This window comes from Alligator mississippiensis, chromosome 1, assembly GCF_030867095.1.
Source record: "Alligator mississippiensis isolate rAllMis1 chromosome 1, rAllMis1, whole genome shotgun sequence".
Classification (NCBI taxonomy): domain Eukaryota; kingdom Metazoa; phylum Chordata; order Crocodylia; family Alligatoridae; genus Alligator; species Alligator mississippiensis.
The window spans coordinates 86,618,120-86,642,570 of record NC_081824.1 but is presented as its reverse complement, the minus strand read 5'-3'; the positions used below and the strand labels follow the sequence as shown (position 1 = coordinate 86,642,570).

General features: G+C 37.5%; 1 protein-coding gene across 1 annotated transcript in view; it reads left to right on the top strand.

Annotated features, from left to right (window-relative positions):
- Positions 1 to 24,451, top strand: part of ASCC3 (activating signal cointegrator 1 complex subunit 3) — a 567,972-nt gene that overhangs the window by 376,900 nt on the left and 166,621 nt on the right. The window contains exons 15-17 of the mRNA XM_006271799.3: positions 6,189 to 6,380; positions 6,704 to 6,928; positions 23,189 to 23,308. Coding sequence (XP_006271861.1) covers positions 6,189 to 6,380; positions 6,704 to 6,928; positions 23,189 to 23,308 — 537 coding nt within the window. The remainder of the gene's footprint in view (positions 1 to 6,188; positions 6,381 to 6,703; positions 6,929 to 23,188; positions 23,309 to 24,451) is intronic.

Below are 24,451 nucleotides of genomic sequence, written 5' to 3'. Positions count from 1 at the left end.
TAATATACTTAGCTGTGTTCAGTTGAATAAACAACAGCTTGTCGTGAACCAGACGAGAAGAAATGACAGAAAATATTGGATTTTTTTTATTGCACTTTTACTTTTTTAACAGAAGCAACTGCCCCTCTATTATCAATCTGTAATCTGAAAACCGGGTAAGTATGGTAACAAAGTAAGATAAATTTAACTATAAGACTGCTGGCACAGTTGTTTGTTTCTTTCTATTTCTTGGAAAATTGTTAGTTTCCAAGAAACTAAAAAGTAGGTAGTTCATATTCCTCCATGAATGATTATATCTCTGTATTACCAGCCATAAGGATAAGTCAGAGAAATGTGTGTAATGTTATGTTTGTTACCATCTATAGGTGAAAGCCCCTAAAGCTTGATTTAAATCTTTTTCTCCTGCATTTTGGATATCTCACTCCTCATTAAAATTAAGAGGCACATTTTTCTTTGAGCTACTGAAGTTAACTCAGTGTCCTATATCTAACACTGACATTTTAATGTGTCTTCATCAAGAGCAGCATAACATTCAAGACATGTTAAGGAGAAATATAGATGTTGGCATGTCTAGCTTAGCTGTGAAGTTTATTTAATATATACTGTTTTAGATGCATACACACATGTAAGCAAAAGGTCATAAATTTCTAGCTATTTAAGCAATGGAGGTTAAAAATCAATTGTAATTAGGACACTGGTACCAGACCTCATAATAACATACCTCACCATATACCAAAACCACTTGGCAACATTTAAGATAAATGGTAACATAACCCCTTTAAAACTGCAATAAAACAGAACAAGATGCAGGTAACATAACTTATTTTTTACAGCTTCACTTTTCATATACATTAATAGCTGTTTTGTTGCTCCTCGAACCACGTAAATCAAGATTTAATAGAACAGCAGTATAATTAAAGGAGAATGGTGCTTAGGAGGTTCATCTGCAAATGTGTTGCTTTTAAAGATTACACACTGCCTGAATAATCTTCTGTACCATGATTTAGGAATCTCATTACTTAGGTTTTCTTTGCAGTAAAGGACAACCTGGGAAATGCATGCATTTTTCTCTTAAAGTGTTCTTTAGTTCATACTGATTCATAAATATAAGATCTAGATATTCACTTATTCTTCAATCAGCTTGCACAGGACTTCTTTTAATAAAAGTGCACCCAACTTTATTGAACAGGTATACTGCATTTACTTTTTGTAATGGTCTCTAAAGTATCAACAAAAAGTTCAGCAACAATAAATAGTTGTCATCTATTATCGGAAAGTAAAATTCATATGAAAATCAGAGGGCACAGAAAAGTAGTAATTTCCTTTAGTATATGTATTGGGGTACTTCAAGAGGTCTTCTGGGCCAACACCCTGAACAAGACAATATCATATCTATCTACACCATTTTAGGTAAATTGTCTAATCTTCTCTTTAAAAATCCCAAGGATGGGATTCCACAAACTCTTTAGGTAGCCTGTTTCCATGCTTAAAAATGTTCATGGTGAAAAAAATATTCTCAAATTCCCTTTACTGCAATTTAAGACCATTGCTCCTTGTCCTGTGTCTTTTGATCACTGACAATAGTTTATCACCATCCTCTGTATAAACACCTGTCAGGTATTTCAAGACTGTTATCAAATCCCCCTTGATATTCTCTTCTCCAGAATAAATAATCCCACTTTTTCCAACCTTTCTTTGTAAGCCGTGTTTCTGAGGGCTTTAGTCATTTTTATTGCTCTCCTTTGGACTCTTTCCAGTTTGTCCACTTCTTCCTTGAAGTGTATGCCCCAAACTGGACCCACAACTCCAGGTGAAACAAAAGACTTGCTTGACTTGACTTATAAGTGATGCTCCTGTTAATTCAGCCAAGTACAATATTGCCTCCCCCCTTATTTCCCTGTGTTGTCCCCCCCGCCCCCACAAGACTATACTGTTGACTCGTATTTATTTTATGCTTCAATTATAACCCCACAGGTCCTTTTCTGCAGCCTAGCCAGTCAGTCTTCATTACACTTTTTTTTGTATCTTAATCCTATCCTCCAAAGTGCCTGCAACTCTACCAAATTGAAGTCATCTGAAAATTTTCTAACTGTACAATCTATCCCAACCTACAAATCATTAATCAAGATATGAAATAGTACTGGTTCCAGGAGACATACTCCTGAGAAACCCCTCTTGATACTTCCTCTCAACTAGATATTAAACCATTGATGATTACTTCTTAAGCATGAAACTCCAACTAGTTTTATGTATCCACCTTAAAGTAGTTTCAAGTGGATTGAATGGCCTTAACATACAATGAGAATGTCACGGGAGATGGTATAAAAAGACTTGCTAAAATCCAGGAATATCATATCCGCTGTTCTCCACCCACCCACCCACAGAGCAAGACACCTTATAGAAGGAAGTCAAGTTGATAAGGCACGACTTGTTTTTGATGAATCCATGCTGGTTGTTTCTGATCACCTAGTTATCCTCCAGGTGCTTAGAAATAGAAAATATTGAAAGTATTTTTGGATCACTCTTGAAGCTTTCTATATAATTCTATAAAGCAGAAAACTAAAACTCTATGGCCAGGTACAGATATTACAGTCTTACTGGTATAAATGATCGGAAACTGTCTATAAACATAACAGAACAGAAGTTTGATGCACAGAGACTGGTTTAAAAATGGTGGACCCCAACCTAAGAGCCCCACTTCTTTCCAGTAAAGGGCAAAAGTGTGTTCTATTCACTACCAATCTAAACTACACCACTTACAGAAAGCTGCATAACTTAAATCGATTCCACCTCAGGCTTTTGGAATGTCTGTACCTAGTCTAAGTCTTTCTAGATGGGCTAAGCAAGTTTTGCGTTAATACTTGACACGATTTTAAAAATTAGTGGAGATCATTTTCCAAAATTTTGCAGGTCTACAGTGTATGAAATCCATGTGCCTCCTGTTGGATGTTAGATACCTTTTACAATGAATGTGTTTTTAAATATCAGCACTTCAAGAAATTAGATCAGTGTCCAGAAAGTTTGTTTTTGGTGTTGCTAATATGCTAATATCAGTTTTGTGAAAGCTAAGAGCATCTTTCTAATACAATAAGCAACTCATAATTTAAGTGTGTTGCTTTCTAATTACTAGCATGTTTTCATTCTTTTTATGATTCTGCTCCTCTTACATGATACATGTGTGTTTATATATGACAGTATAACAGTATTTATATATATATATATATATATATATATATATAATAATGTAATATAAAATATATATCTATAGATAGATAATATAGAAACAATCTGTATATGCTGTTATACTTTCACACACACAAACAGTGGAAAAAGTTCTGTTGTACTAAAAAATACCAAGTCTAACAAATGGAGTTTAAAAAATGTAATTAGATACAATGAGAACATACACATGTAACATGTAAGAGAAGTAGAATCATAAAAAGAATGAAAATATGCTAATAATTAGAAAGGAATGCAACTTATATTTACACACACACACACACTGTTCCTGACAGAACACTTATCTATGTCTTCATTCTTGTCTTCCTTCACCATACCCTCTTTTTTTTTTTTCATTGAGACTTGCTCATTTCTTTTTAATCATTTATATTTTCCTGAATTCAGGTTGTGTTACTTTGAAAATGTAAAAGAATTGTTGGAATATTCCCTACATTAGCACTTGCTCTTTTTTCTGAATTGATGCTTGTGGTTGATTTTTAAATTGGTTTTATACCATGTACTCCAACACTTATTGCCAAATCAATAAAATCAGTCTTTATGCACAGAGAGTATATTTTTCAAACATTTGTTAATTACCTTATTTTCTCACATATCATGTGCCCCCAAACAAAATATGTACCTTGTTTTTGGAAGGCGAAATATAGTGGGGGGGGGGACAGTTTTCCAGAGTTATAGCTAACTGTGACTATATAGAGTAAATCCGTTGTGCCAGAAGTTGGTCTGGCTGAGATGGCAGGAACTTTCTGGTGTGGCAGGATAGCAAGAAGGCTAGGATCCAGATCCTTACAAGATTGTTAGTTCTAACAATAGTCCTAGCAAAGTTGTTAATTCTTTCCTGCAAATAGTTCTTTATATAAGTTCCTGTAAAAATAGTCTTGTTTACATACCACAAGCTTCATCAAGAGTACTACAGACTCAGCCAACTCAGTGTCTCTTCAGCCAAAAACAATTGTGCAGTTGTGGGGCGGTTAACATGGAACTCCACCCCTACTATGTGCAGCCCCAGGACGAAGGGACAGACTTCTCAGCAGCGATAAGTCAGTGTCTGCTTGCTCTATTTCATAATACTACTGTTCCAGCAAAGAAAACTCAGCATCCCCACTTAAGACATACATCCCAATTTTGAAGGAAAATGTGTATGTGGTATGTGTGATAAATATGGTACACTATAAACACCTTGTTGTCAATTTTTACTGAGTTTTAAATCAGATGAGAAGTTTCATGTTTCTGACATTCTAATTTTGCTGCAGAAGCAAATTCGTGTTTCATATAGATTAAAAAATTAGAGGAAATTAAGAGATTTTCCTTTATGTGGGATTGAAAATTGACTTGCTACCTACAACAAAGGTCTTTTATGTACTTGTATACTTTTATAAAGTCTCTGTTTTCCTTTACTAACCTGCAAAGAATATTTTCCATTAAGTGTACTGTAATTTTTGCGTATCAACTTTATCCATTCTTGAGCAGATTATAGCCATTGAACAGCTCAGTGTGATTTTTCTGCCTTGCTTAAGAATCCTCATGAAAACTTCAGCAATTTGAAACCTCATTTGCTTCCCTTTAAATGAATAACGAAATATAACCGAAGCAGGATAGCTAAGGTTTTGAGAAATGTTGTCACCTTTTCATTCTCTCATTAACCATAATATATTTTTCCCTGTATGCTGTCAGACTCACAATTAACAACTCTGAAAAGATGATTTAAGTTGCTGTCATGAAGTATTTGTTTGCCTCTTCCTTTTCATAATTGTGTTCCCATTTCCCTATTTATTTCTGTGCTTGCAGAAATTTATTGTTCATGTTTGTCAGTATGCGAGTCTCATGATCCAAATTCTGCTCTGCTCTACCCACTCTGCAATTCCATGGACTCATGTGGATATGAGTCAGCAAAATTGGGACCAAGATATGTAATGATAAAGCAGGACTAGACATTCATCCCAAATAAACATAAAATGAATTAGTTGTAATATATAGATCTGAAAATTATTGTACTGCATTCTCTAGAAGTTCACAGTTAGATACAGATTCTCCATTGGTAAAAAAATATAATAAGAAAGCATCTTAGTAGGAAACTGCCAGTTGCTTTTGTCAATACTTCTTTCGCATTATTTGATGCTAGTGGATTTTGAATAGATGTCATCTCCTCTCCTGCACATTTAAGCTTATCAAGGCTTGCTTCTGTTTAGTTGCCCTCCTGTCTCACCCTTTAGTGGCAACCTGTTTCATGCTCCAGGTTTTAACAAGCATTTGTTTGGGAACAGGAAGGAATTTTTCCCATTGGGCCAACTTGGAATGAGATTTTGTAGTATTTTTCACCTTTCTTAGCTTCAGCATAGCACAGTTGGATTAATAGCAATGAGATTTTGAAGATTTAATATTAGGAAGGTAAAAATTTTAGCTTGTTATAACTTGTGGCCAGTGTCCAATGTAAGTTAAGTTTAGGAGGGCCAGTGACCAGAAATGAATAAGATCCTGGATGGTACCAGTTTACTTTGTGTAGCTAAGAACAGGAAAACCTGATTGGGGGGGGGGGGGGGGGACGGGCGGGCACTGAAGGCCCAGTACCCTTGCAGAGGTAGAATGAGAAGTTAGGGGGAATGTCAGTGAGGGTATCCCCTGAGTCCCTGATATAGCCTGATGCAGTGTAAGGTTTCTAACATACATTTCATTAGTTGATCTGGACCAACAGCATGAGTGGAGCCAGTGTTCCATAACACTATGCTTGACCACACTTAGGTGATTTTTTTTTAAATTAAGAATGGTTCATTTTACAGTAAGCAAGAGTTTGTGTTGACACACAATTCCAGATCAGTAGACCGGGTTCATTTTTAAGGGCTATTAATAATATCTTCCTTCACCTTAAAACAGTGATCAATCTAATCTTTTTAAATAGTGTTGTCTGTACTGTAGTTCCAAATTAATTTAATTTTTCTTCTTGTCCATTCTAGGTACAAAGGTCCAGAAATAAGCAGTTACGTGAGTTGTTTCCAGATGGATTTAGTATTCATCATGCAGGGATGCTGCGGCAAGATAGAAGTTTGGTTGAGAACTTGTTTTCTAATGGACATATCAAGGTCCTAGTTTGCACGGCTACATTAGCGTGGGGAGTCAATCTTCCTGCTCATGCTGTTATTATTAAGGTAAGAGCTTATCTTACACTGCAAGTGGATACGTGTCTTAAAACAAACCTGTAAAAATGCATATAGAGCATGCTCTGTATTGTGGTTTGGAGGGAGGGGGGGGTCTGATTGACTTGAAATGTTGTTTGTGTCTCATTAAACTGATTCTCTCCAGTGGAAATACAGTTTGTATAGTAAAGATTTAAATATATCATAGATTATAAAAGGATTAGTTAAAGTACACTTTTGAAATCATGCTGTATTTGCCTAATTTCAGTATTCAGCTCATCAGGATTTTGTTCATGTGTATTTATGTTAATTTTTATTAACTTTTCCTCAACTAGGGAACACAAATATATGCTGCAAAAAGAGGTTCCTTTGTTGACCTTGGAATTTTAGATGTCATGCAGATATTTGGTCGAGCCGGACGGCCTCAGTTTGACAAATTTGGAGAAGGCGTTATTATTACAACTCACGATAAACTCAGCCATTACCTGACTCTGCTTACTCAGCAGAACCCAATTGAAAGCCAGTTTCTTGAAAGCCTCGCAGACAACCTGAATGCAGAGGTAAAATTAAATTAATTTGTTTAAGAGAAATTACCATGTACAGGCTTAAAGTGACCAGTATTAATGAGGAAGAAGTGCAAACAATTATAACAAAATCCTATCCAATGCTTGGAGATTTTGGGGTGTATATTTTATTATTTAAGGGAAGTAAACAAGAAGCATATTGCACAAGCTTTGTAAATGTAATCAAAAATACATATCCAAAAATGAAGGTTCAGAGTAGTAGGCATACACCTGAACTGTAGAAAAAATATATATTTTTATTCAGAAGTCTTTTATGAGAATCTGAATTTAATTGATATAAATTAATTGAATTAGCATTGGTCTGTATACTATTTATTAAGGGAAAGCATAAAAGTAAAAAGAAATATAACTGTATAAAACAAAAGGCAACACAGGATTTTACAAAAAAAAAAGAGCATTTGCCTACGGTAGAAGTTATCCTTTATTTGTGATTATTTTAATTGGTTTAACTGGAATATGGGAATATGCATGTATCTGTTCTCTGACTTTTGATCTTGTTTTTATGATGATGATTGAAACATTTATTACAAATACTAAGCTCCCTAAGTTCATACTTCTCTACCTCTTGTGCATCCAAAAAACTTATAAAAGCTGGGAAAACGTGTTGTATACTTTGCATAGAAGCCATTCCTAGGTATATTCCTCAGGGTTGTCTGGGGAATAAGATAGTAAAGAGTTGTTGTAACCTTAACGCTAGGGGCAGACATTACACTTAAATGGTTTAAGTGATCAGAAACTGGTTTAAACCTATAACAGAACGATGTTCAGTGCACATAAACCAGTTTGACAGGGCTAAAACTGGTTTGCGATAAACCTGGTTGAATGTAGTATCAGACTTAACTGATTTGAACCAAATTGGTTTATGCATTGTCTGTCCAGACCCTTTCCTGGTTTACATTAAACCAGACTCCCCCAGCATCCCGGCATGTTATCTGGGCTGGACTCTCTGCTCCACAGCAGAGCTAGCCTCTCCTCTCTGCTCCCTGGCTAGAGCTCTGGCAGAGACTGCAGGCAACTGCCTGGCTTCCCCACACCATTCCTTGCTAAGCAGGGATCCCCCCTCCCCTTTACCTTACACAGACACCTCGCAACATTAGCTAGCATACCACATGCTGGCTATGGTCCATACTGTGGGAGACAGGTTTCTTCCTTGGAAACGCTGTTTAAGAAGAGCTTGAACTAATGGAGAGAGGATTTGTTTTCTGATGGGGTGATAAACACTGAGTTAGGGGTGATAAACAGTCTGTTATCAACAGGGATCCAGGTTTTCTGTTTCCCACAGAAACAGAGTAAACCATGGATTTTACCATTTACCAGAGGCAAAGGCAGATTTCTTATTTTACCAGAGAAACCCATGGATTTTGCAGTTTTTTCAATGAGCTCCCTGCAGGCTGGCAGAGTTCCAGCCTGCAGGGATTTGGAGGGAGCGGGAGGAAAGCTCCATGTGCATGCATATGACCCCAGGCAGCCCGAGAGCAGCTACAGCAGGTAAAGCGGGGGGGGGAGGAGAAGTGGATTGAGGCCCCTGTAGAGAGGGAAGGAGTTAGCTAGGCAGGGCTGGGGCTGCTGCCCAGCCAGGCGGTGATTGGGGCCCAGGGCCAGAATCCCCTGCGTGGCTGCAGGGCCCCAGCGGGGAGCTTGTCCAGGGTAGGGTGAGAGGGATGGCTCCCCACTGCCGCAAGCACTCCCAGGAGGGCGGGGGGGGAACCCGTGCCCCCCCCTCCGATCTGTATGCGGTGTAGGTGCAGGCTGTGGGCTCAAGCTTCTGTCCTGCTTCCCTCCTCCAGGACCTCCACAACCCAGCAGGCATGACCAGGCAGAGAACAGCAGGGCCACACAGGAATCTCCTCAATTAGGGAAAACCAGGATCTAATTATCAATTGCCTGCTGGGCTGCTTGGAGTGGGGGGAGGGAACCCCTCCCTCCTTCCCTCCCTAATCAGAGCATCCTGCTGGGGCCTAGCCATGCCCCCCTCAGCTCAGCTCTGTAGAAGGGAAGGGGGGCTGCTCTAGTGCCCCCCAGCTTCTAGCCTGAGCCGCTGCAGGCATTTGCCTGCTTTCTGGATGTCTGTGCTGTTACAAACCAGTTTAGTCTAGCTAGGTTAGACTAACCTGCAAAGATTGAATCAATTAAGGTTCAGTATTTTTGAATGTCTGTCCCTAGCCAAATAGTCTAGGAAATATGTGAAAGCAAAAGTTTTTGTTGTCATAACTTTTATTGGACTGACTCTATAGTTAGAAGAAATGTTAGACAATCTTTCAGGCATGAAAAGAAGACCTGAAGAAGGGCACTCTGTACCCAAAAGCTTGTCTAACACGCTTTCCAGCTATACAGTTGGTACAATAAAAGTAAACACAAAAGGAGCATTCCTTCTGGGGATTAAGAGGGAAGGGGAGTGGGGGTTGTCTTTGCCTTCTTCAGTATTGTAGAGATATATTATAGGCATTTGGAAAGGACTTGTGATTTTCTCCCTTCCTTCCTGTTTCTCAGTAATGGGGAAGAGCAAAGGAGATACAGCATTGGTATGAACTTGGTGAATCAGGTAGTACTGAGTGTGCACTGAGTTCCCTACCTCCACTGATCTGCAGCCGTAAAACTGACAATTTCCATTCTGTGCAACTCTCCCCTTCAATCTGCCTGTAGGAAAGAGAGAAGAGGGGATCTATGTATATCCCATCACTTTTTATCAAACCAGGACATTTGGCTCTCCAGGCTGGACTAAGTGAATCCAACAAGCACCTAAACTAAATTAAATCCTATCAGTTAGCTTTCTTGTCTTATATTAACTGAATAGTATTTGAAACTAAAAATTTCTGCCTAATAAATGTCTGAAAAACAAGTATTTTAGCTAAGTTTTTTTAATATCTATTTCAACCATGAATCTTAATGATTATGTAGGTTACCCACAGCCGTTTCTGGGGAACACATTATTAATATTAAAATAACAAATATAAATTATATATGATTATGAGAGGTTGAAGTGATAACTTGAAGATGTTATTGGCAAAGCCTATTTTGTATATGCTTAATATCTTCTGATTTCTAAAAATATGTTGCATTTCCTCTTAAATATTATGTCTTCCTAGAAATTAAGAGTAAACTTAAGTACATTACAAAAGCAGAGTCACTGAACTTTTTTCTTATGAATGACTTGAGAGAAGGAGTAGACCAGTTTCAAAGAAATGTTTTCAGCTGCATTGGGGCATTATGCTGTTATAATAAGGCTGTTTAGAAATATGTCACAAATTCCTGCCAAACCTACAGTAAGTTTTACTGGCTAATACTACTAGCTGTTGTGATTTTTAAAGAAGCAGATATTTATGTTGCCCCTTTTCTGGTACAGGTAGTAGGAGAAGTGAGGAAGAATCTAGAAAACTGTAAATTGTACCTGCACATTCAAAACTGAATGAGGGACATCATTAATTGATATATGATATAGCTTTGGTATAAATCTGAGAACGGTAGATGATGAAAGACTCTTTTGAGGAACTCTGATAAGGATAAGTAACAACATTAAGGAAGTTTTTTACTTATTTTTAGAGTTAATATGTTTAGGAGATACAATGCTTTTATAAGATGTTATAATAAAGTTACCATTGTGCAGGCCGGGCCCCGATCCCGCCCTCATCGCCATGTGCAGCGGTGATTCCGATCCCATTCTGGCCGCCATGGGCAAGCCGGGGGCGAACCAGGGTCGTACCGGACCCGTCTTCGTTGCACACGGGCTGTGGCCAGCAGCCCGGGCATGCGGGGCTAGAGAGAACCACTGGGCTGTTTAGCGCACGCGAGTTAGAATTAGTTACGGAGGCGTAATGGTTGATTGAAAAGATTGATTACTTACACCCAAAGATGGTATTGGTGTAGGCTGGACAGGTTTCCAGGCACAGCTCCTGCTTGGATCCTCACTAGAGGAACACAACAAATCGATTGCTCCCACGGAGTTTGCTAGGCTCCACGGGTCCGGTTAAGTTGGGTTCGAAAAGTTTCCCCGGTGTTACTTAGGCTCCGCGGGTCCGAAGTTACAGGAAAGGGATACGTCTAGGATTGCGCTCGGCGACGGGGAGAGGCTAGAAGCTAAAGCTCTGTAGACTCGGTTCTATTGCCTCTATTGCCTGCTTAGGGGAGGCGCGTCGGGTCCACGAGGGTCCGCAGCGCTTGGAGATCTTCACACAGAATCTCTCTCGTCCTCCCTTCTCCGACTTGAGCGGAAACTACCCAAGCCTTTTGTACGGCTAGCAAGCCAATCGCTAGCTGCCATGTGTGCCTACATTAGGAATGGGCCAATAATGTGGCGCGAATCCTAATACAAATGGCGGGAACTTCTTTACAGCATGTATCACTACGATGCAAAAGAGATGCACACTGCAAAGAAGCTGTAATCTGGCGGGAAATCCCCCGTTGCACCAGAGTTCTCTCTAGCAGCAGAGAACTCTACCGTGCAAAGAAAGCGACAAATTGGTGGGAAATAATTTAGCGGTGCCGAAGTGCACACACAAACAAAAAATCACAACTTTGGGTTGTGACAACCATAATGTCTTATGGATTGCTGAATAGCATTTGTGAATCATGAAGGTCTTTTGGCTAAGGTCAAGTTTTCCTATTAAATCAAATTGCAATTAAACTGTTTTTCTTTTCAGTAATAAGTAGATGCTATCCAACTGAGCTTTAAAAATCTTAAATATATTAAAGCAATTGGGACTTCTGCCTATACAGACTCCATACACACACATTATATATTTATATATGAAAATTTGCATATTACAGCTGTAGATGGTGATAAATCAAAAAAAATTTGAAATACATGTGACCACTTGGAATTCAGACATGAATAACAAAAGTAAATCTGAGGCCCTCTCTATACATTACCTTTATGCTGTGATTAACCCACTATAAGGCTTCATAAAATGGGAAATGAACCATAAAAATCTTGCACCTATGATGTAGAAAATTCTATGGTTCATTTGTAGGGTGCCTTAAATTTAACGTGTGTCAGCTGATTGTCAGTCCTGAGGCCCAACCACACTGAAGTCTGGAAGGGCCCCATGACCAAAAATCAGCTGATCATTTGCCTTGGTCAGAGGCAGGGAGCAGAGGGTGAACCAAAGGGCTTCTCCCACTGGGGACTTTAAACCCCAGGTCAGGCAGCTCTGGCTAAGACTGCCCAGCGCAGGGAATGACAGACAGCCCAGCCAGAGCTGCCTAGCACAGAATTTAAAGTCCCCAGTAGGAGGAAGGTGAAGGTTCCCCTGCCCTGGGATCTTCCGGTCCCCTGTGCTGGGCAGCCCAACCAGAGCTGCCCGGCACTGGATTTTGACAACCTGATTGTTGATAGGACCATCCAGGACTGGGCCCAACAATCAACTGGTTGCTAGCCCCAGTACCCAGAAAGCCCTGTATCTGAAACAGAACCCCAGATCAATTGATTGTCAGCCCCATGTGCAGGTACCCGGGTTTCAATTTGCCAGTGTACTAGGTCTGGCTCCCTCTGAACTGGCAAGAAGTAATGGTGCTGTTGGGATCTGATCCCAGATCCCAAAATCATGCCTTCTCCATGCAAATTTTGTGCCTTCACACCATTGAATGAATGCTTGGCTTGCTGATCCATCATTCTGGTTCCAAATCCATAATATGTACAAGAGCACCATGCCACCTCCCTTGCAAAATGGAATGAAGATCAAATATCTAGAAATCCTTGTACATTCAAATAATTGAATACTTTATATCAAACAAAGGGAAATGGATAAACCAGAAAAACAAAAATGTTGGGTGTTGCCTGGGAGTAGTTTAAACAGTAAATGTTCCAAAACAATTTCTGTTATAATGCTACTTTTACATTTAGGCAGGCAAGGTTCTTTGAGTAGATGTGATATAGTTTATTAGACCAAATGAGTGTTTGGAAGGAAGTTTTAGCAAGGTTTTTTAACCCAAAAAAGCTGATTAAGAACTTTTTTCCAACTACTCAGTTGGTCTAATAAAAGTTATCACATCTACTCAAAGAATCTTGCCTGCCTATATCCTTAGACCAACGCAGCTACAGCCAAAAACCCAGCACTTTCACATATACACTTTCCAGAATGATACTTGTTTCCACTGAAATTTCCATACTTGATTCTTGTGTTAACTGTTTTTACCTTTTAAATTCAACTGTGGTTCAGTTAAACATTATGTTTTCATTTTTTTTTTAAATCCCTATTGATATTCTAGTAAACAGAGATCATTTGAAAAACCTTGAAGCAGATCCTCAGGTGGTGTGTCCCCCAGATCCCATGAAGCTACAGCGTACAACTACTCGAGGATCTGTTTTCTTAGGTTGAAAGTTTGCTTAGATACAGTATCCATTTTTTTAAAACTAGATGTGATTGCTTGCCAGCTGCAAAGAGCTCTAATTTGACTTGCACTCTCTTTCTGATCAGAGCACTAGACTCACATTACTGGGAAAAATGTGTGTGAAGGATAATAGTATACTGATTTTCTTTAAAACACATACAGGTTTCCTTTGCTTTATGTGGGTTCTATATGTGCGAATTTGCTCTTATGTGATGACCCTTTTTATAACAAAAATTTGTTATATGCAAGGTAAATTCACTCTTATGTGATCGGTGTGGTGAAAGCCTGAAGTCAGCTGCTTTGTGCAGTGCATTGTGGGAGTGATATGCACCAAAATATAGTCTCCTGTGTGGATCTGTGCTCCTTGCTTGTTGTCTGCGACACGTATTTCTGTAGTTGCCATCCCTATTATGGTACCATTCAGCACCACCCTGTGCTCATGTGTATTATCTGGTGTTGGAGAGTACCAAAATGGTCTTGTAAAAGTGGTAGAAATGGGTCTGGGGGTCAGTACAGTCAGGGTCTTGGAATGTATCCCTATTTGTTATATTGTAAAGTGAGTTTCCTTTGTGTGAATTTGAGTTATGGGCTGTTTTCCAGGAACGCATGTACAACATAAAGCGAGAGAAACCTGTACAGCAAAATCCTGAATAAAAACAATAGACAAACTTTGAGTTTATGTCATTTACTTGTTACCTTATGATGTATGAACAAGGCCTAAGTGAGTTTTTTTATATTTGTGTTTCTTTTCTCCAAAAAAGGATTCATTTTTTTTCCATTTGATTCATATATCAGAAATACAGTTTTTACTCTATCCTAATAGACCCTACTTAGCTGGAGAGCTAGTGAAATGATAGTAGAAATGTCTGTAGAAATGTCTATAACAAAGTGGAACAGTGCAGAGAAGAGCTGCATAGGCAATCAGAGAAATGGAGAGATTTTCTTACTAGAGGAAATGTAGAAAAATAATGGTTATTTAGAGATAGAGCTACTATCTGTAAGTACTGTATATTGGGGTTGGAGGCAGGGAGACAGACACAATGAAAAGAAGAATTCTTTGAAAAATATTGGCACAAGAACAAATTACTGTAAATTTGGCATGAATAAATTAAGGGTGCAGGTCAGGAGAATGTTTCTGACCATAACAGGTATGATGTTCTAGAACAGCTTTCTATTAGAAGTAGTGGGAACAGAAAAGGCCTAGTAATTCTAATATGGAAAAGAGTATTTTTCAGTATGTGAAAGGAACTATGTGAAGTGGTAGCCTACAAAGTCAGAGGTGTTTACTACAACCATTTAAAATTCTGGAATTCTTTTTTAACCTCTTTATTTCCTATGTGATATTAATATTGTCTAGGCAAAGAATCAATACTACGCCTTTCTAATTAAGGTGTAATTTCACAAGAATATCTATTTTTCCAAGAAGACCTTAGTTTTTTGAAGAAGAGCAGGACTTCTTTACACAGGATGAAGAAGAAAAGAAAGGCACACGTATACTTTTTAAAAGTTATTTACACCTTTAAAATCAAGTCAAATACACATCTGCCTTCACAGCCAGGATATCATTGGGGATTTTTTTTCCATTAAATGCTAGAATATTGTGCAAATCCTAATTTCCAATTTTTAAGCATGTGTTTCAGTGTAAATATACAACACTTTATTTATTTGTAGTGTATAGTCAGAGGCCTTGTTAGACACAAGACTACATTGTGCTGGCATAAGCACATTAATTAATGAACCAACGTTTTACTAAGTGTCTGCAATTTTAAGCAAAACAGGTATATAGAAAGTTCAGTGTAGTTGGCTTTGTTTTAGAACTCTAATTTTTGCAATGTCCAGCTTTGTTATTGTAACAGTAAGGACTTATGTTGTCATTAGCTTTATTTTCTTTTCATTTTATAATAAATTATCTAAACTATTAGCTTAGAAACCATCGAACCAAAATAATTGCAAAAGATTTGGGAAAGTAAATATCATTCTGAGCTAGTATGTATCTAAATGAGAAGTTAATTTTCATGTTGAAGATCCAGAAGGAAAAATAAGTATGCAAAAGAAGGAAAGATAAAATAAAAAGACTTTGTAATATTGGAAGAGTATCTACCTGCAATTACTACCCTGCACCAAAAATAAGTTTCCTTTCACTGTCTCATTTTCACTGAAAGAGACAGTAAACTGCAGATATTTCAGATTCCTGACAGAATTTATGGTTATAAAAAAGGTAAGCCTGTTTATGAAAAATTGTAAGAAATTGATAACATTATGAATACAGGGGAAAAAAATAGAGGAAAGTGTTAATAATTGACCAGATAGGCATATACTTTTACTAAATGGTAGAATTTAATATCTGAAACCACCCCAAGCCCAAATGAAAACTGAATGACCCTTCACAATAATTGAATACCTAAGTGGTACTCTTGTGGAAAAAATCAAACAAAAAAACCCCACAACACTGAGGGACATTAAAGTTATATGTTACACAGAGCCTTTATATGCATTACAGTTATGCCATGATTAACATGTTAATTGCAGCAAAAATGGCAAGAGTGCTACACGTGCACCCAATTTAAGAAGCCATAAAACAGCAAACCAGGCATAAAAAATGTTCCACATATGTAGAGTATTTTTGTCTGGTTTGTATATGGCTTCAAATTAAATATATGGCATGCACAAGGGTGGCCCCCCAGGCCAGCCCCTGTTCTCCAGCTGGGTTCAGAGCTGCCTTTTGGGCCCCTGGCAGGGACACCAAGAAGCTCCCCCACTGAGGAATTTAATCCCTGTGTACAAACTGTCCTACATGGAAGATGAGGTTCTTGGTATGGGGAGCCAAAGGGCTTTTCCCTCTGGCAACTTTAAAGCCCACACCTACAGTTTAAGGCCCCTGGTGGTGAAAGACATTCAGGCCTCTGACAGATGTAGAAAAAAAATGTGCTTTACTGGAAGAAGCAGAATGTTAGTTCAGCCTTCCTCTGGAGCATCTGTATAGATCAGGCACTTAGGTGGGGCTTTTTCAAACTTTTATTTAAAGCTGATTCAATCAGCTATCAGATAAAAGCGCCAAATAAAGCCCTGCTGGAGCACCTTATCTATTATACAGACATTGCGTTCAACTAACGCAATGCCTCTTTCGGACATATGCTAGGCTCAGTGTGGGGGGTGCGTGGAGTTTAAAGTAAAACACCATTTTTGTTGGGGGGGGGGGGAGGGGGAGGTTTACATCTATAAGCAGCCTCAGGTCTCCCCCCCAGGAGCCTCTAAGCCCTTGACAGTCCTACTGGAGGTGCCAGGTGCAGGTTTTTTAAACTCCCTGGACAGAAGCCTGCCAGTGGACTCAGCCCCAGCCCTGAGGGTCTTGAACCAGTTCTGGTGCTGTACCAGGGCTGGGGTCAACAACCAGCTGAATGAGCCCCAGCCCCAGGGACAGTTCAGGGTCTTTAAACAGTCCTGGTGCTGCTCTAGTGTGAGGACCACCCAATCAGCTGATTCTTGGCCCCAGCCCTCAGTGATGCCAGGCTGTGGGCACCCAGCTTTCAACTTTGTGAGACATGCACATATGCATGGAGGGATACACAATTTTGGGATAAGAGATCATATTCCATGATGCCTTTAAATGATTGTATGCCAGGAGCCATAGTTACTCTCAGTACATAATGTTGGGCAACTCAAAAAAGAAAGAAAAAAAATGGTTGAAATAATTGAATCACATGTAAATCTTTTTTTTTTTTTTTTTTTTAATTTCATCAGGTCTAACACAGGGAATAAGATTGGGGGAAGAAATTTGCAAGCTAGTTTAGAAGTCAAAATGTTAATATTCTGAACTTCTGAAATAGGAAACCAGTATTAATGTTGAACTAAAACTAGGGTCCTTTTACCATGGAATACTAAACGATTTGAGTCTAAATATCGATTCGTCTCTAAAGAAAGTAGAAAACTGGAAGGAAATTCTGAACATGTAATTGTCATTGTTTTGATTATATTTTTAAAATATTTAATGCACTTTAATTTCAATGTTATGGCAGCTTTTCTGCCCTTCAGATATCAGATAATGTAGGTGCAGTGGACACAATGCAGCTATAGCACCTGAAGTTCTGGCCCAATGTTTGTTAATGATTTTTGGTGATTTTTAGTGGAAACAGCAACACTTAAGGTGTAATGGGAACTGCTGAAAAGAAAAAGTAAACCACTGACAAGGCCATGAAACCATCATTTTTATGACCTCTGATGCATCAGACATGATTTTTCCTACTATCATGACAGGGCAGGAAAGATCACTGTCTGCTTGATTACAGGAAATCAATAGTAAGTGAAGTCAATTACAAGAAGCTATTGTTTTTCTGGATAGCAGTTTATCTCTCTAAATTCAGCAGTGGTCTAAACTTCTCTTATATGCTGATTAGATCTCAACTTAAAGAACTTTTAAGGGACAGAATTCCATGAACCTATGTGAGTAGCTCGAAATATCTACCTAGCAGGCTACGACACCTGTAAAAAATAAAATAAGTAGTATGTCATCATGACACTACATCTCACCATGCTCTGAGATAATTTTGGCTTATGAAAACCATGGAAACAAAATATAAACTATAGAATACATATATAATGATCAATAGTGTTTAAACACATAGTTGTCTATTCCCTTTTAGGATCTGTCTTTGATGACATATCCTTAGATACAGTAGTGGTTATTGGTCATTTTTCTATATTAAAGTTCCTGTTGTTGCTAACACCTGTAAAGCTGTATGGATAGTATGAAGATTGCTGTTCTTAGGGATGAGGAAGCTGCTGTAGATAAAAAGTACAAGTAAAAACACTTGAAGTGGAGTAAGTCCAAAAAAAGTTCAATAGTGATGGACCTTGGTAGACATGGCTGAGTCTATTATTATTTAGCTTAGAAAGGTGAAAAATGAAGGAAGACGACTGATTTTGACAAGATTTATTGAGTCAAGAATTTTAGATCAATATCTCTAGGGAAAGGGCTGTATCTAAAAGATAGAGATTTGATAACTTTATCTTTTCTTTAATATTTTGAAAGGGCTGTCTAAACAATGAAGAGAATAATAGTTGTGTTACAATATTTACAAAATAGTATCTACATTGAACCTGTTATGAAGAAAGGTTGGAGAACTGTGACTGTTTAGCTTGGAGAACAGGAGATGGCAGTAGTATTTGATAATTGTCTTAAAATATTTAAGGTTATAATGAGGATGGTGACAGATTTTTTTTCTGTGTCTTCAGGGAACAGTACAAGAAGCAATGTTCTTAAATTACAGTAAGAGAAATTTAGGTTGGATTATATACAGAGCTCCCTCATTATGAGGGTGGTTAAGCATTGGAACACAGGGTCTTGGAGAGATTTGGGGATCTCTATCCTTGGAAGCTTTTAAAAGCAGTTAGACAATACTTACCCAAAATGGTTTTGACAGGGATAATCCCGCCATGTGTGGGGAATTGAATTGGATGATCTCTTGGCATCCCTTTTGGGCTGTGATGCTGTGATTATCTCCCTAATTTTAAACAGAATTGTTTTATAGTGCATATTAATTCAGTCAGATTAGCCCATTTTAACTTAAGTCCTTAGCCTTTGCTGAAAGTACTTTATTTCTTAGTGTGGGAATAGGATCATTTCTTCTTCCAAATCTCAAAGTATTCCTTATAGTTCTATTGAAGGCTGGAGAGACTGCTGGAGACCCTTGTGATTCTTAATTTAATAGAGAGAGATTACTAGGAAAAAAGAAATGGATCAATGAACATAATAATGGCTGTTATCAAGGGAAGGCCACATAGTTCTGTAAGAACATCTGCATATCTTGCATCTAGATCAGGTCTAACAGGAATGGGATAATGAATAAGGAATGTGTGGCTAGATCTAATAAAGGACTTACTTGCCTTATGTTCTTAACTGTTTCCACCTGTTAAAGAATTGCCATCAGCACATACCCATCCCCACATCTTGTTCCCCAGACTGTTGCTGGGACCTCACTATCCTCCCCTCAGAAATAGGTTCCCCAGCATTTTTCTAACAGAATGACTTCCCTAGGAGTCCAGTTTCAGTTGATCAAAAAACCAGACCTCCTGTGGGTACTTGCAGTCGGAATCTCGCAATTTCAAACTTGTGACAACTTGAACCTAACTTTACCACTGGATTCCTAGCCTGCAGTGGGTGGCAGTGGGAAGGTACCTAATTCTAGGTTTGGAGGGATACAAGCTGCTAATCAGGGTGTAAAGTGAGGCTTAGGCTGGAGGGTGAAGGTTTTCTGTATCCGTACCCTTGTGCACAAAGACCAGTGGATTACCTGAGCCCACCAGCCTGCCTGCCTGCTGAGGTGATGCCTCTCTACCTCTTGGAGGCCAATCACAGGATGAGAGCTTCTACCTTTTTCCCTGCCAGACCAGGAAAATGCCTTTACCTATTCAGGTAGAGGGGGGTTGGATTATGTGTGCGCCCAAAATATGGCAGAACATTTCTAAGGAGTTAAATTACTATAAAAGATGGAAAAGATACCAAAAATTCATTAGATATTATTGTTCTACTTATACAGTACTTATACTACACTATTATCTCCTCTGAGACTTTAAGACAGGACTGTTCCCATTATTTATTTGATTTATATTTTTTCCTTTCTCAGAAGGTGATAATGTGGATGTTCTACTCCATTTAGTAAATGCTAGTAACACTAAAGAAAATATTTCAAATGAGATGCATGAATGAGTTCTTGATCACATCAGAAAAAGGGTATAAAAATGGTCCTTCAGACTATTTGAAAACAAAATAAATGCTGATAGGAGTCTTTACGAAAGACTTCTTGATGTATTGCTCTAAATATTTGTCTGATTCACATGCAGGAATAATTGGACTCAGTTGTACATCACCATTCATATAGCTAGAAATTTTGCATGAGAAAATGGTTTATAAACAGACTGCATTCCTTTTTCTTTGCATGTTTGAGATCTGTAAAAAGTCTAATTTTCTGCTCAACTATTAATATCTATGTTTTGAAAAGCAGAAAAATTGAACTGAATTGGGAATTGCTGCTCAACTCTCTCCGCTTCATGGCATGGAGCTTTTAAAAAGGAATTCAACAAAAATTACCTGTAAAAATTAAGACCTGTACTAACAGAACTTTGTTTCAGAGTCACAGTAGTCCATTGCATCCTTCCATGAATAGTTGGCTGAAAAATTCCTACACTGACTTCTCTCCTATTTTCACTTATATTTGCCTGGTGAACTAGCTTTTTTAAAACTGAGTCTCTTGTTCCGTTAATGCAGTTTGCATTCACAATTATTTGCATGAACAGTTTAAATAGTAGCATTCTGTTAAAATTTGTAATCAAGCAGTTCAATTTCAAGAAAATGTAAATGTTTAGCTTCAGCATTTCTTCTTTTGAAAGCTAAATATCCATTTAAGGACTTTGATTTAGTGCAATATTTTTCTATGCCAAGCAAAACTATAGGGTCCCTGGCCACATACAGCCCATACATTTCTGCCAGGAGAATCTCTGCTGTTTTGATAGAAACCAAAAATGTACAGGCATTCATCAATTTTCTCCCTTGGGAACAATGCCTTTTTCAATTAGGAAGATCTCTCCTGTCAGAGGGAAACAACACCTGTATGCTTCCTTGCCACTTGATTCCTCCCAGGAACCAGGGTGATATCCGAGTCTGGAAAAGGTGTGGGGAGCAGCCGCTGCTCTGCTCCCCTCCCAGTCTAGAGAAGGCATGGAGGTCAGGGAAGAAGGGGCAGCTGCAGATTGAATGCTGTACTGATCCCTCTCCCCAAAAGATTTCTCCTGGAAATGAATGCCTGTTTAAGACCTTTGTTTCTCAATATTTTTTTAGAAGCAATACCTTTATTACTCTTTTCACTTACCTTACCTGCCTTAAATATCCCAATCTAGCAGAAGCTAAATTGTGTAGATCATTTGTTTTGTAAATAGCCTTAAACGCTTACAGTACAAATACTTCGTTTCATGTTACCCAAACAATTAATAACTGCATGACATATCTGAGGCAAGAACTTTAGCTAGACACTAGGTGGCAGCAAATATTCAGAAGTAGCTTTTACTTTTGTCTCTGTATGGTACTGAACACACTTAAAAATGGATGTTACAAAGTTTTTAATATGTACGGGTTTTTATATGCAACCTTGGTATATCGCATATCCTTATCTTCCTCCACTGTTTTTTGCTGAACCATAGAAATGTTTATTATTTAACCAATCTAAATACTAATATCAGTCATTGAATAAATCACAAAAGGGTTATTTTTGACCAATTCTCAGATTTTGCTCTTTTCTATAATAAGAACTTTTTATTTTGATTGTTCTAAAATTGGCCATTTTGTGAAAGGTTTTTGTAATATTGAAAGATCCTGCTCCAAGTTATGTACAGGAAAGTGGTTTGAGTCGTACAGACAAATCAAATGCACCAATTAATTTGGGAGGTAAAATGAGTAAACAACCTAAAGATGTAAGAATGTCTTTCCTCATTTTCAACTGAAATATGGTAGTTCAGGGCAAGTCTGCATTCTTAAATCCTTTAGTGCCTCATGCATGAGTATATGTACATAAGAAAATATCACTTTGACTTTTTTCCCTCACTGTTGGGAAGCAGAATCAAGTCAAGTCCAATGAATTACAGCACCATCTGGGTTAAAGTCTCAATGTTAGTCATTGAAGTCAGGAGGATTATACAAGATTTACATGGGTTTAATTGACAAGAGATGTTTAGCTTTCAATATTATTTTGGGATAGTTATATTTGTTTCTTTTTTTGTAGTAATGAATTTCTCTGTTACTAGCATGTAGATGCATAGATCTCAGAATTTAAAATTAAGTTGCATGGATTTTTTAAAATCTGTGTAACAAAGTAAATGTATATGAAACTAAAAGGCTATAAAAGTCATTAATCTTTTAACTAGTAGTAATTGCTCACAATTTTTTATTAAAGAGTTCATTTAACAGTATGACCATAGGAAAACGTAATATGCAAAAAGGTACGTTTGTTTGTGATGAAGGTCTTGAATTTTCCCAATGAGCTCAAATTAGCAGTTACAATAAACAGCAAAACACCCAGTACTTTCCATGACTACAACCAATGGAAATATGTTAATGCACTTGATGAGTCTTAGATATTGTTTCAATACAGGTGCATCAATAATCTGTATAAATATATAAAATAACCCACTCAAACTTCAGTTATCTTTTCATGTGCCAGCAGTATGCCAGAAGCCTTGTGCATGTGACTCTTCAAAGATAAAAGGCAAGCCAAAAACTACTTAAAAATATAAAATATGGAACCATCTTCAAAAAAGTCTTATGTACCAGTATGATTTGATTGATAAATCCAGTCTACCTATCCAATTCCTACACTATCAGTTGTCTATTATCAGAATGTTTTCACCTTTTAATATGTTTTCTAAAATACATATGGAGTTATATTTTAAACAGATTAACCAGTTTAGATCAGGTTGTAAATATTTCATTTAAATGTTCCTATGTTGACAGCAGAAAAGAAAGTAAGTTTATGTTGCTTATAAAGATAAACATTAAAAAATACGATATAAATTTTGTTTTAAATTGTCAAGCCTTATTCAAATTATTGGGGTCTAAAAGTCTTCATGGTCTGGTCCTTTTATTTTACAAAATTACAAACAGTAGGGAAGATTATGTAAGTGCTTAAGTATTTGGAACTTATTGTCAAAGAAGGTACTGGCATTAGCACCAGGGTAATAAATAGGTGCTTCTGAATGCAGATGTAAGATGTTTCAAAAAGATGATTTTATGAGTATTGTAACTTCAGTTAGAAAACTAACAGTTTTCATAGTTTAGTCCTAAAGCCCTGAATTAAATATGTTATGAACTTTATGCTTGTATTTACTTCAATTTTTTTTTAATTTGATCTCTCCTACTTACAGATTGCTCTTGGAACAGTAACTAATGTGGAGGAAGCAGTAAAGTGGATAAGCTACACTTATCTTTATGTACGGATGAGAGCAAATCCATTAGTATATGGCATCAGTCACAAGGCTTATCAGGTAGAAAACGCATTTAAAAAAATCTAACCTACTTTCTTGTTCTGTAATCCTTTCCTGATGTGAGGATAAATATTTGCCATTTCTATCTTACCTGACATCAGCAATTGTTTTTAAGTTTTGAGAAGGAAAATATATTTTTATAGCAGCGTTTTGGGGGTATTTTGTACTAAAGTAAATTAAAAGTTCTCCTCTGAATAGTCTTTTTAATTGAAAACATTTTTACACCACCATACAAAAATACTGCCAACAGCTAAACTAGTCATCAACACACACTACTATTTTTTATCAAAACAACTTTCATTATTTATTTTCTGTCATCATTTCAATACTGCAAACCAGACATAAGTGATACACTCAAATCTTCTTGAAACCATAGCTTTAGTCTGTACTCAGAATTTTTTTTCTTGTGCAGAGTATTTGTTTTAGAAGGTTTCATCAAATGGGGTATCATAAATTATCAGATAACGTACTTGCTCATTTAACAGGTTAACACAATAAATCAATTTTAAATCTTTGTTCTTCTTAGTATCCAGTCATTTTCAGATTTTTATTCCTTTGATGTCACTTTTAGAAATTCTTTTCCCCTTTGGAATAAATCAAAGCACAGTTAGAGATATATTTTTTTCATAGATGAATTCATTATTTTTACTTATTTGGAGGGTTTCACAATTTACAGATAATCTCTATACACTGCTGGACATGCTCTACTAGCACCTTCTACAAGGGTAATGTGATAGGCAGGAGGTGAACATACACTGATGGGAAGAAAAATGGAGAAAACATCTTTCTGAAGATATGCTTTTTAAATAGTAGCTATGTATCTGTATGAAGAGGCTATTATGTTAGGCATAGTCCTTTTAGATATCAATAAGTAGAGAGTGTTCGTGAAATTATCAATGATCCATAATAAATCATAGAGCATAGATCTCAAAGTACTGTCATGTGGCATGTTTTAAACACCTTACTGGCCCTCCTTGAGAAGCTTGCTTAATACAATCACCCCAAACTTTTTAATAAGCTTTCATATCTCACTTCTATTTGTATCACACCAACAGTGTCAAACATCTAATGCTTGCAGGCAGCATGGGTCTCAGACTGGCTGGAGCTGGTGACTCATACAGCGTAGTGCAGCTGGGGTGGTCA